At 44.3% G+C, this 13731-nt stretch overlaps 1 protein-coding gene across 25 annotated transcripts in view; it reads right to left on the bottom strand.

Annotated features, from left to right (window-relative positions):
* MACF1 (microtubule actin crosslinking factor 1) overlaps window positions 1-13731 on the bottom strand; it is a 339001-nt gene that overhangs the window by 77505 nt on the left and 247765 nt on the right. For all 25 annotated transcript variants that reach the window (XM_043878610.1, XM_043878618.1, XM_043878625.1 and 22 more), the window contains 4 exons: window positions 12929-13058; window positions 11976-12175; window positions 8395-8890; window positions 6235-7706 (listed from right to left, as the gene is read on the bottom strand). In XM_043878610.1, coding sequence (XP_043734545.1) covers window positions 6235-7706; window positions 8395-8890; window positions 11976-12175; window positions 12929-13058 — 2298 coding nt within the window. The remainder of the gene's footprint in view (window positions 1-6234; window positions 7707-8394; window positions 8891-11975; window positions 12176-12928; window positions 13059-13731) is intronic.

The raw sequence follows: 13731 nt of genomic DNA on the forward strand, positions 1-13731 counted from the left end.
CCGCCTGACCTCCACGAAGGGATCCAGGGACCATCACCTTGCAGCTCTTACTCTTATCCCTGATGGCCAAAGTTGTGAAAGGTCCACATTTCAAATCACAGGACTGGTGGTAGGAAAACAGCTTATAAAGGTTCAGGGGAGAAGTGTATTGTGTTCCTCTTTCACAGACAATACCAGACACTGGTATCTGAACAGCACCCCGTAGCGGCAGTGGCAAAGTATGAAAGAAGGTGGGGAGGGAGCACATCCTCCCCACAGGGAGGCTTTTCCACCCGGGACAGCTGAGACTCGGGACGACTCCCTCTGGCAGGAGACAGCCTTTGTGCAGTGATGTTTTGGTGCAGTGACCTTACCTGACCTGACTCCCGGTGGGACTGCTTTTATTCCTGGTAAACCAACCAACTCTAACAACAAAGTGTCTTTCAAAGCAACTCATCTCACTTCCTAGAGGCTCACCTCTTATGGCTTGTGTGCCAGAGAGCTCATTGGAAAGTGCCCAGGACTAGGCTAAGGCTGAGGCCGCCTACCAAGCATTTCTATACACAGCAAGAAACAGCCCCGTTCTGCAAGCCCGTGCTTATCTCAACCACGTCCACTACTCAAAACTCAGTGACAAACCCAAGTTCAGCACAGGGTAAATTCTAGTTTTTCTGGATACCGGTGTTTCCCATGATGATCAGTCTTAGTTGCAAATGCTACATGTTGACACTATGAGTGAAGAATTTCAGTAAACTCAATTGAAACTGCTCAGTCCTTCCTCCTGGTTGAGGATATATTCATCTGTTGGTTTCATATCTTCCCTTGCTATCAAAATTTCCAGCCAGATTTTTGTGAAATTCATCAACACTCTCTTGATGCCCTTCCATCTGATTTTACTACCTTCACTGAGACGTGAGGCTCCTTCAAGGTGATGTAATGGCTACAAGCTTGGGGTTTTGCCTGTGGTGCTGATACTGAAAATACTAACAGCAATACTTTAAAATGGAGCTGGAAAAAGTTCAACATGAAGCTAACTTAAAGGTCTTAAAGGCTCCTTCACCTTCTCCCCACCCAGCTGCAACGGTGGGGGTGGAAAGGATTATTACACAGCATTGGAATTCTGGGGGGGAGGTGCAGAGGGAGATGCTCACATAAGGGTTATAAATATCAGCAGCCAAACTGTGAGCTCCTGGGCCCAGAACAACTGACAGCCTGTAGTCTCCCCTTAAAGGCACAGAGCAAGGAAGTTCCCTGGAGTATTTCCACAAAGGAAGTTCCTCTTCTTCAGAGAAACGCTCCATCAGCTGAACACCTGCATCAACAACTCTACGCAAAAGAAACCAACCGCAGATGCCAGGAAAAGTGACGAGGAGATTTTAACCCAGACAGCGATTAGCACCAGGAAAAATAAAGAGTCCAGGGCCTGGCCTAAGGGAAAGCTGATTTACAGATGGGTATTGCTGCTTCACAGTTATAATCAGATTACCAGAAGGTGGCTTGCTACATTAAGATCTACCTTAATCAACGAGCACCTTTTCCAACTGAGTTCTAAATTATCCACACAGAGGAGGCAATTTTCTCCTTCCTCAGGCAGTGGTTCTCAACTGAGGGGGGGGTTTTCCTTCCAGGGGCATCTGGCAATGTGCAGTGGTATTTCTGGCTGTCACGCTGGGGAAAGGCCGTTACTGGCATCGAGTGGGTAGACGGAGGTCAGGGATGCTGCTGAATGTCCCACAACGCACAGGATAGCTGCCTACAACCATCCAAACACCCGAGTGCTCAGGCTGAGAAACCTCACTCACGGGCATCCTCTCTGCTCCCTCGGACCCCAGTTCCTCTTGGAGTCATCGTTGTTCAGTGCTGTGGCTTCAGTCGTGGCCGACTCTGCAACCCTCCAGGCTCCTCTGTCCATGGGATCTCCCAAGCAAGAATACTGAAGTGGGATGCCATTTCCTCCTCCAGGGTATCTTCCTGACCCAGGGATCGAACCCCGTCTCTTGTGTCTCCTGCACTGGCAGGCGAATTTTTTACCACTAGCGCCACCAGGGTAGCCCGGTTTAAGGAAGAAAGAAAAAACCAACACAGGCCAAGGGTCAGCACAACGTAGGGTGGGGTGGGGGGGTTGTCTACTCATCTTATCTTGGCTGCTGCAAAGCTGGTGATACCTAAATCTCCGGAGACAGATGGGTCATACCAAGTGTGACTTCCTTTCTCTCCAAGGGCAGGCAGAAAATGCTAACCTCACTTGCTTTCTTCTCTGGTAAGTGTAACTGGCAAACACGCAGAGGAGCTGATACTGTCTTTGTAATTATTTGAAAAGAAGGAGTGAACATCCATCATTGTCCAAATTGGCAGTCTCTCAGCTCCATGGCAGGCCCTGTCCTCCAAGAGTTTTTACATGTGCTCACAGGGAAGCTTATGCTTGCTTTCCATGAGGCCAAAAAAAAAAAAGAATCAAACGGACAAGTTTACGGGGCTTTCTTGTTCTGGCTTCACAGTAGGACAGAGGTCTCCAGACACAGGCTGCAAGGGCATGCAGTCCCTGACCCTGGGCCCTGCTCAGCCTCAATCAAGACTGAGAACAGTCCTAAGGAAGCCTGTGGCCTCACCAACAGCCTCCCAGACCCAAACCTCCACACATCCTGACTGAGAGGCGTGGGTCCTGAGGCGGATGCAAGGGAGGGGCTGATGTAAGACTCAGAATGATCTCAGTTCTTGATTACAAAACCTACACAGGCAATTTCAAAACGTCTTTGTCATCATCAGACTTTATAGATGTCTTCTCTACATCTAGAGTCTTTTTCTTTCCTTCCTAGAAAGGTCACCCTGAGGGAATTCTTTGGCTTAAGTTTCAATGAAATAAAGGTCCTTCCTTTCTTGTTAGACTCTAGTTATGTATATATTTAATACAATTCCTTTTTCTCAATAATCAAGAGACTCTCTTGTTCAGGAAAATGGAATTTCCTGAAGAGATTAACCAAAGTCTTTTCCTTCCAGTTTCTCCAAACATGCTCAATATCTTCTTTTATGGCTTTCTTCCTTTTTTGTGGAAGACAGAGAGAGCAGAATGCAGTAAAGTGTCTAACCCAAGAGGCTTGAGGTCTTTGCCTGTTTAGTGGGAAAGGACTCTCCTCCCTTCCCATCTCATGGGTCCTCACTGGCTGACCAGATTCTATCAATTATTCAGAAGCAACTGAGGGAAAAGTCTTTCCTAGGAATAATGACTTCCAGTTTTTCACATTCATTTAAGAAGGAAATCATTTTCCCCAGGGGCCCACTGCCCTTCCAAGCATGTATCAGCACTCCTGCACAGTCCCAAGGAAGCCTGGGTCCTCCACAGACCTGGCTCATCTGTCTATTCCGACCATCCCCAGTGGCATCAGCGGGGTCAAAGCACAGCCCGCACTTCCGTCTCGCAGATTCATACTCTTCTCTTCAGCAGATTCTGTGCTGAGAGCATGATCCCATTGTAAAAAAAAAAAAAAAAAAGAGGTAAAAACTTAAAACGAATGCTGTTTTTTAATACTTATCTTCATCTTTGCTTTCCTTATTAAAAAACAGTTTGAATCTGAAAGCCGAATCACACTACATGCATCTAGTCTGCTGCTGGTGTGAGGGAAGATGAGTCTATCGTTGGGATACAGAACATATTAACCCAGGAACTCGGATCATGAAAATGACTCAGTCCTCAGAATGGGTCCAGAAAGAACTTCCCTTGGCTCAGCCTCTTGGGGACTGTGAACTGAGACACACAGCTTTTCCTTTCTCATTGTTTTCACTTCCCATGAGCTCAGCCATGACTGTCTTCCTCCCCTCCTGCCTCAAGACCTTTGCCGGGAGGAGGCAAAAACTCTTCCCCAAGCCCTTGACTTGGTAAGGTGAATCTGGGGAACCAGACTGCTGATCTGCATCCCCAGCTTGAGCAGGGTACACATAGGGCACGCAGCTTCACCACCCTCCTTCTCACACTCATCTTCTGGTCTTGCCTTGTCAACACCAGCTCCCTGCAGATAAACACGCTGGCCCCAGCCTTCACAGCCACAGTACTGGTGATGGGAGGCTTCTCAGAAATCAGTGAAACATGCCTGCTATACCAAGCAACTCAGCAGCTACTGAACCCTGAGTGCTGCTGGGCTATATGCTAGGATACAAATAAAATAAAATTTCTTAAAAGCTTTCAGCGGCATCACAATTCAGAATGTCTCTAGAAACCAAGGATTAAATGAACAGGAAACAATTACTTGTCCTCAAATCCAAACACGGTATATGCTTGCCTGTGGATTCTTTTTAATATCCTAGGTCATATTTAATGCAATTTTAACATGCTTGTTCACTTTGTTTTCAGCTCACTGAAGATATGAAGGAAGAGATAGACTGCTCAAGACAGTGAAAAGTAATAGCAGTAAGAAATAATACCTGGTACCAGGGTAATGGGGGAACAAATAGAAACTCCATCCCCCCAAATACACACACACACACACATACACACACACTTGAACTCAACCAGTACAGCTATCAGAGGCCCTTCAAAACAGAGCTCAAACTGCAAGGTATTTAAAGACATTTAGTAAAAAGTAGCCCCAGTGTGTCTCATGTCCCTGAGGATATTACCACAGTGGAGAACAGGCACAATCTGTTCAGTAGTGTTAACCTATACTTGTAAAGAAAAATTTACAATATAATGTAATGTTTAGGAAATTAGGCAAATAAGGGTTAAAGTAATTCCATATAAACCAGAATCTTAGTTTGATAAAACTATAGCTTGGTGCCTCAAAGGATAAACTTCAGTTTTCTAAAAAAATCCTCATTTAGTTGATTAGACAGTTGATTCTAATTAACCTGGATTCAAGTAAACCAGACACATGAAGCATGCCTATAACAGAGGCTCTGCTTTCGAGGGGCTTACAGTGGAAGAGGGAAGAGAAGCCCATGTGACACAGCAGGAAAGGCCCCCCGGCCACCGATCAGGTAGGGGCCTTTCCCCGAGGATAACACCTGGGCTCGTGGGTTTGAACTTTCTCTACCTACCCTTTCCTTACCCAGGGCCTCGAGAATCCCAGCTCTGATGACTAGGGCTGCTCCACATTGCACTGTAAGGGGGTCTTCAGTCAATGCCTCGCCTTAGTGCTGAACATCCCCGAGCCTAGAGGGGTCCTTCTGAAACCGCCACCTGGATCTCGTCTACAAATTTGTGATCTTTTTCGGGACCATGTGGCTCTGACCTGGTGTCATACCACCTTTCCATCCATATTTTTAATAGGAAGAAGCCTGACAGGCAGGGACTCTGAGAGAACAAGTCTGATGGCAAAGCATTTCTGTGTAAGTAGGAACGATCACCACTGGTAACGGGAGTCAAGTGCTGGAAGTCCCCTTTCCAAACCACTCCAGGGGCTAAGAAGGAAAGGCAGGCGCACAGGCCCCCGGCAGGGGAGAGAGGCCTTTCAGGTGAGTCTGGGGGTGAAAGGCTCACGCCGTGAGAGCCGACACCCGGCAGACAGCCCCAAGTTCCGAGCCCAGACCTGGCAAATTTGCACTTTTGAGTTAACTCCTCTCTTTTTCCCCTGGTGTTTTAATAGAGACTCACAAAAGCTCAGGACTGGAAATTCTGACTCAGGCAAAGAATCAAAATATTTTTGCAGTTAAGGCTGTGCTTCTCAAACTCTCCTACATGCAGAGAACTTGTGCTCTTGAGGAGTCTGGGGCATGGTCTTAAGCACTACTTCCTACAAGTGGAAAATTTCTTTGAAGTGTTATGTTTTGTCTCAATAGTTCATGAGGATTTTTCATTTTCTTTCAAAACACATCAATCATGTGTCAGTAATTTTCCCTCCAAATCTGTGAAAAATACCCCACACTTTAGGAAGAAGACTCAATGTTTATCTTATGGGTTCCTATACCTCCATCTGAAAAGCAGAGCCCTCAACCAACATGCACTGCTGTTACAAAAGTTAGTTAACGTGAACTCTCAAGAAATCACAAGAGAAGATTCTTAGAATAAGAAATAAGGTTCAGTCTGTCTATATCCTTAATCAGCTATAAACATTAAAATAAATTAGAACAGAGGAACATTCAACCCAGTTGCTCAGAAGTACAAGAGACTACTTAGTCTGCAAACTGTGTGCTCTGGTGTGATGGAAGTAAGACTAATGAAACCAGAGACAGAGTGAAGATGCACACTCAATCGGTCTCCAAGTTACAAGAAAAGAAACACACATATCAGACAGGAAAAGGTAAAAAAACAAGGGCAAGGCTTACTTTAAAATCTGCTAATTGTTGGTTGATGACATCCACCTCGGTCCCCACGACCCACTGGAGGGCCTCCCCCTCCTCTGCTGCTGTGGTCATGTCATTGAGCGCTTTCAGCTTCTGATAGAAGTCCTCCACGCGGCCCAGGGTCAGCTCCAGTTGCTCCTGCCGAGCTCGGCTCCTCTCGGTAAGTTTGCTGCACTGTTTGCTCAGGGCTTCTAACTCCCTCTTGAGACCCAGCAGGTCCAGAGTCCCCTCTTCCTCCAGCATTTGACGGCACTCTGCTTCTGAGGCCTCGATGTCCAGCTTGAGGGCTTGGATCTTGTTAAGGAACAGCCGCACATCCTCGATCTGGGACTGGAGGCTGTCAGTGTCTCGGCCGATAGCACCCATGCCATCCAGCTCATCGTCCAGGTCTGCCAGCTGAGAAAACATTTCTCGGACGCGGCAGTGAAACTGGCCAATCCCCTCCAGCTTGTTCTCCATGGCCATGCAGCCACTGTTCACTCTCTGCTTCACTTCTAGGAACTCCTGCTGGGCAACCTCAGCTTGATGGAGAAGGTGGGAAGCATCAGATCCATCCGGGGCATCCTCCACCAGGCCCCGAGTGAAGTTCCGCAGGTAGTCCACCTGGGGCTCCAGGGTCTGTAGCACCTCCTGCTGGGCTCTCAGCTTCTCCAGGTTCTTGTTGCTGCAGGCTTGAGAGCCAAGGGCATCAAAAATCTCAAGTTGGTGTTTGGCCCCTTCGACTTTCTTTTCAATATTCTTAAAACTTTCCTGGAACTCCTTGAGCCTCTGAGTCATTTCTTCAAGGGACCCTGTTTTGGCCTGTAGCTCTTCTGTGATGGAATCCATGTTCTGGTTGATACCAGCCTTCTCATCCCGGATGTCATCCTCATCTGTTTCTGAAGAGTTGATCAGAATGTCAGCAGCACTGTTCAGGATTTCCAACAGGGAGCGGCGCTTCTCCACCTCGCTCAGCATAGCCTTTGATCTGAGGAGATGGGACTCCAGCTGCACGGGATCCAGAGTGACCCGCAAGTCAGACATCTTGGCCTTACAATCTTCTATCCATGGCACCAGGTCTTCCACGTGCCACTGGTATTTCTGAGCCTTCTGCAGACAGTCCTTGAGCCTGGACTGTCTGTCTGCGGTTTTTTTACTAAGCTCTTCCCAGTGGCTCTTGAGCTCTACCAGCTGGTTTTGTAGAGTCTTCTTCTCTTCTCCAGGAGGCACAGAAAGCAGCAGAGATTCTCCTTCTGCCACAATCACCTCGTAGGAACCACTGTGCTGGTTAAGGCTCTTTTGAAACTCTTCATTCTCCTGTAGCTGAGACTGTAGCTGCTCCAGCTTTGCAGAGATTGGGCGGTTTTTTGCTTGCTGGCTTTGTTTGTCATCCAACCAGGTTCTCAGCTCATCAAACATTTGCTGGAACTGCTGGGTGCTGGCAAGAGCTGCTTGGAGTCTGTTCATGCGGTCAGCTGAAATGAGAAAATCAAATTTAAATCATCAAGTCTAAACATGGCATTTAAAATGTTTCCTGGGAGTATATGGTCTAATTGTAGGAAAATGAAACTGATGCTAACCAAGGGTCTACCTAAAAGAAGCAGAACTAAGTTCTTTCATACACTGTATCCTATTCAATCCTCACATCAAGTCTGTAAGGTGATCTGACTAAGACAAGTAAACATTTAACTTCTAAGCTGGTAAAATGCCATAAATGTCTCCAGATAAAGAGGCAACAAATTAATAACAAAATTTTTCTTGTACAAGGCCATCATAAGACGTCTAGAACGTGTTCTAATTTTGTATATATGGTATATATGTGTGTACACATAGAATATAAATGAGTATCAATGAAAGTACGTGTGTAACTGTACCTGTAAGTGCATCTAAGAGCATGAATCTCTACCTGCTGGCTGGATTTATACCAGCACTCTTGTCTTTGGGATCATGGTATGTAACACCATGTAAAGTCATTGCTCATGACAAGTCAAATGTGTGATGACCTCGGCAGTCCTCACTGTAGCTGGACAAAGGGGTAGGGTCACACCTTTCTGAGTCCAAAAGCTACTTAAGGGTCACCTTAGATTCTTGGGACCACGAATCCACTCCTTCTTTTGGCTTGCCACCAATGATGGCAGCAGTGTGTTCTTCACCTCAACTCACCCGCAAGGTCTTCTAAACCTTGGAGGGGCAGGGCAACAGTCTCCAAACGCTTCTTCAGCTCATCCTTGAGGTACTGCTCGCCAATGAGTGCTGACAGCTCATCGCAGAGTGTCTGCGCCTCCTTAATCTCCTGGTCTAATTGCTCCACGTCGGATCGAATCTCACTGGTCTCCTCCAGCTGCTGCTTCACAGCCTCGGGTTGGGTGCTGATGGCCGACTGGCTGCTCAGTCTCTGCCCAGCTGCCTTTACTTTCTCTGATAAGTCCTGCAGCAGCTCCTGGTACTGAGTGCTTTTGACAACAGCTTGGTCAATTTGGTTGGAACGGGAATTGAGTTTGTCAGTCAGCTCAATCCACTTCTCATTGATGCTCTGGAGCTCCTTCTGCACTTGGCTGGTGGAAGCAGAGGCATCTCCAGGGCCCGTTAGGATGCCCTGAGCCGCCTCGTTCAGCTGCTCATGCTGCTGCCTGCGTGCTTCGAATTCCTTCAGCATAAACTGTGATAGAAATGACACCACAATGTTTAGATAGAAAACAGATCTAAAAACAGTGTCAAAACACAAACTGATTTTAGATTGTGCCAAGTAGTGCCAACTCCTCTTGAAAATAAAGCAGAAAACTCCAAAGACCAGGCTACTAGGAAAATGTAGTATCACTTTTTTTTTTTTTTTTTTCTTTTGTATGTCTGCATTTATTCAACACATGTTTTTGGACATCTATCCTGAGCCAGCTGGTTTTAGGTGTGGGGATACAATAATGAACAAAACAGACAGCAAACCCCTGCCCTCATGGAACTTACAACCTAAATCTCTACAAATACATCTAAGCACAATATAGAGCAAGCCACGGGGTGATTAGATAAGCAAAGACAGGTGCTGTGGAGAAAAACCCAGCAGGGGAGGGGGCTAAACCGTGGATGTGTGTTAGTCTCTCAGTCATGTCCGTATTCGACTCTCTGACCCCATGGACTGTAGCCCTCCAGGCTCCTCTGTCCATGGGATTCTCCAGGCAAGAATACTGGAGTGGGTTGCCATTTCCTTCTCCATAGTATCACTTTTAACAGCTGTTTAATTAAAAAAAAAAACAAAAACAAAAACTTATTTTGAAAGGATCATTGATTGTGTCTATTTTATTTCTCTTCATTATTTGTCCTACAGTGTTTCAACATCAGTTACTAAGGTCCGCCTTGGTTGGGAAAACAAAGTTTGTTGACTGGATTGGCACTCGTCAGCTCCGCCAGGCAAAATCCAGGCCTCTGAATGAGGAGCTTGAAACTCTGGGTCCCACAATGAACTATGTTACTGGCAGAGCTTGCCATTTCAACTCTAAGTGCCCTGTTTTGCTTATTTCCTTTCTCAAATTTCCAACAGCACATATAAAGCTATACATTATAATAAAGCAGAATTAGATAAAAAGCTTCTTTAAAGCAAGTACTATTCCTTTTTACTCTTTTCTATCCGCTGCTTCACTCATCAAAGAAATTAAGATCCCAGGTTCTGGAGTTAGACCTCTGGGTTCAAATCCTAACTCCATCACTCACTAAGCTGTATAAACTTAGGCAGGTTTCTGAAAAGTCCCCAGCTTCCTTATCTGTAATACGAGGATACTAAAGTCCTTACTTGGCTGTTGTTGGGATTAAATAAGAAAACTTATGGAAAGTACTCAGCACTTATACTGTGTAAAAATAAATATGCCAAGGACTAATAAATCTGCCAAATAATATGCCAACTAATAAAGAAAATAAATATGCCAAAATACCTCAAGGACTAATAGATGTGTAAATAACGAACTATAACAGAATGTAATAAATTGAAATGCTAAAATGCTGACGTGAACGTGGAATTGTGAAAGCGAGAAGTAAAGGGGGTGAATTCCTCCGGGGATGACAAGCGCAGAAGAGGGAAATCAGGAAAGGCTTCCAGGTGACACCAAACAGTACACGCGTTCTCCCGGGAACCAGAGAGTGAGGCCGGTCAGAGGGGGGCCTGCGAGCAGCAGAGGTGCAGAGATTCTGAGACCTGTGAGTGCAGTGTGTTCAGGAAAGAAATTCTGGTGTGGGAAGAAGCCTGCGTACGTGGGGGAAGAGCTGGCAAGACAAACTGGGACTAGACTGTGGAAAGCCTTATGCACCATAGTGAGCAGGTATTTGAATTTTGTTCAATAAGCAGCCAAGAGCCACAAAGGCATTTTAATATATCCAGATAAATGATTTAAGAGGATAACTTGATAATTGTATGGAGGATAAACTAAACCAAGAAGCCCTTCAAGGGGCTGCTGTAACGGGAAGAGGCCCGAGATGTAGCCTACTAGCAAGTAGAGTGGAGAAGAGAGGCTTAGAACAGTGGTTCTCAAATTGGGGTCTGGGGGCCCTTGGGAGTCCCTAAGCCCTTGCATGGCATCAGTAAGGTAAAAACTACTTTCATAAATACTAAGATGTTGTCTACCTTTTATGATTCTTATTTTCTCATGACATTGGATATCACAAAGACTGAATGCAGAGGCAGATATGAAAATCTATGAGACTATTCTATTAAGCGAGACATTAAAAAGTTATTTATTTATTTATTTTTGGCCACAGCTTGCAGGATCTTAGTTCCTTGACTAGAGTCTGAATCTGGGCCCTAGGCAGTGAGAGCACACAGTCCTAACTTCTGGACCACTAAGGAATTCCCAAGTCAGACAACATTAAAGAGATTTGCAAAGATACAAAATAATGCCATTCTCATTCAATTTTTTATATTTTGGAAAATATTCTTTCTTCATAAAAATGTTTATCTATGTTAAGTGTTATGGTTGTATCACTATAATTTAAAAAATTAATTTGTAAATGCACATTTAAAAAATTCCCCAGTGTTTTCATACTGGGGAAATTTCAAAATGAATAGATATCAGTAGATGAACACAAGCTTTTCGGGATCCTCAATAATTTTTAAGAGGGTAAAAGGATTTTAAGAGCAAAATGTTTACTTTTGGAATGGACACCAAAGGATTAGAAAACCACTGGATTAGAAAATTTGTACGTAGATTAAATAGGACTTGGTAATTAATTGGAGGCAAGGGCTAAGAGAAACGGTTCAAAATTAGTCTTAGGGGACTTAGTGGGCGGTGAGAAGATATAGAACAAGGAAATGTTCTAGGCAGGACTTCATCAGAAATGACATAAGGGGACCAACCTACATCTCACAGATCCTCAGGATCTCAGGTCCTACGGCCTGATCAGCAGAAAATCTTTAAGTAAAGCCAGCAGATATAAAACCCTGCATGAAGTAATGTGAATCACTACCATTGGGGATTGAAAGTAAAATGTGCTTCTAACATTTAGTCAGAAGTTCCCATTCTACCATCTGCTCTTCTTACTGCCTCGGTCAACAATATCAACAATACAGTTATTGAACATTTGCTATTTGATAGGCACCATGACAAAGACCATACAAGCATCTCATTTAAAGTGAGGAAGTAGAGACTCCGAGAGGTTAAATGACTTGTCCAGGGTCATGTGAATCTACCTGTTGAGAGCAGCATTCAAACCCAGGTTCGTGTGCCTCTGAATTCTTGGCTCAAAAGCTGTCAGAAGTTGCTCACCTGGACCTGCTGCTTTTGTGCATTCAGCATGTTGGGGTCAATAGACAGGGGGCCCAGCACCCCCATCATCAGCTCTTTCTCCATCAGCCAGGGCCGGAGCTGGGATTCTGCAGCCTGGAAGCAGGCCAGATGACTTGCAGATTCCTCCAGCTGCCTTTGCCGAGCCATTGTCACCTCGGTGGCCCTTTCCCATCGGGAATCTGTGCAGAGGAAATGAGAGAATGGATTCCTTTATCCTCATCAGCCACTAGCCTCGTCCCTAATATTCTACAGGAAATGACCCCTGGAGCATTATTTAATTTTTTTAAGTTAAAAATAACCTGCATTTAATTTTAACTAAAGTCACAAACAGTTTTGATTCGTGACTATGGTGGTGGTTGTATGAAACTAGCCATGGGATAAAACTTCAGAGAAATCGGGTGGAGAGGGAGGTGGGAGGGGGGATCGGGATGGAGAATATATGTAAATCCATGGCTGATTCATGTCAATGTATGACAAAAACCACTACAATACTGTAAAGTAATTAGCCTCCAACTAATAACAATAAATGAAAAAAAAAAAAAAAACACTTCAGAGAAGTACATACGTATACATGTAAAATACCTTATGCAACATATATATTATTTTATAACCTGTTTTTAAACTTACTAATTAAGGACAGAACATCTTTCACGCCAATAATTTTTTTCATACCAGTACACATTCACCTACATCATTTATAGTTCATGGTATGAGTACGGTATGTGTGCGTGTGTGTTAGTCGATCGGTCCACCTTGAGTGGAGTCTCTGAATTTTTTCCACGATCAGGTTCATTCTCTAACCCTACCTGCCCTTCTTGCTGGCTTATGACAATTAACAAAAAATAATTCTTGTTTACTGGGTGTGCTGAAAGCCTATATTTTTTTGAGGACAAGAAATTTAGTGAATTTGTAACACCCTTGTGATAACATACTGAGCTCCTCTTGCATTTTCTTCCAGTTTTCTGCTTCTTGTGAGTTGGGATATGTTATCAGTAATCCAGCCAGGGCTTCCTTTACATTTTGGACTTTCGGAGAATTCTGTTCCAATTCAGCCAGGAAGGCCTACAAGAAAGAACATCACACATGCCATGAGATTTCTGGACAGGAAACAAAGCTTGGAGAGTAGGGGAAATGACGGAAAGATGGGGCAGCAATTACAGGCTCAACTTCTGATTCTCTTCATGACTTGTTTCATGACTTTAAGATACCTAACCTTTCTGCTTGAATTTTTACTTAAAAGGAAAAGACAGATGGCAAGATCTAAATTTCTTTTATGTAACATACATTAGGTAACACAATAAGAAAATAACTAATCCCTATAAACTAAAAGTGTCGGGAATTGATCCTGATCATGATGATGATAACGTTGATGCTTATGCAGTTGTAAAAGATGATATGCTAGGCTCAAATGGAATATTCAAATTTGGGGAGAAAATTGTTTACTGAATTTTTTACATGGTCTTATTTCTTCCACCATTTTCTCTAGACCTACATGTCAGTCTTAAGAATGAACTGCAATCATGGCAGTTTAGATCCCTCTAAACTGTGCTTTGATGGGATGTTTTGGCTACACCATCACATGGAAAATGAGATCCCATTCTCTAAACTGATGCTTCTGAGGAGGGCTATTGTCCTTACTCTCCTTCTGCAAACAGATCTGGTTTTGCTTCTCAATCTGATTTGTAACAATTTATAATTTCATAGGCAAGAAAATTCTCTGGGAGAATTTAGTCAT

Source organism: Cervus elaphus, chromosome 20 (genome assembly GCF_910594005.1).
Source record: "Cervus elaphus chromosome 20, mCerEla1.1, whole genome shotgun sequence".
Taxonomy (NCBI): domain Eukaryota; kingdom Metazoa; phylum Chordata; class Mammalia; order Artiodactyla; family Cervidae; genus Cervus; species Cervus elaphus.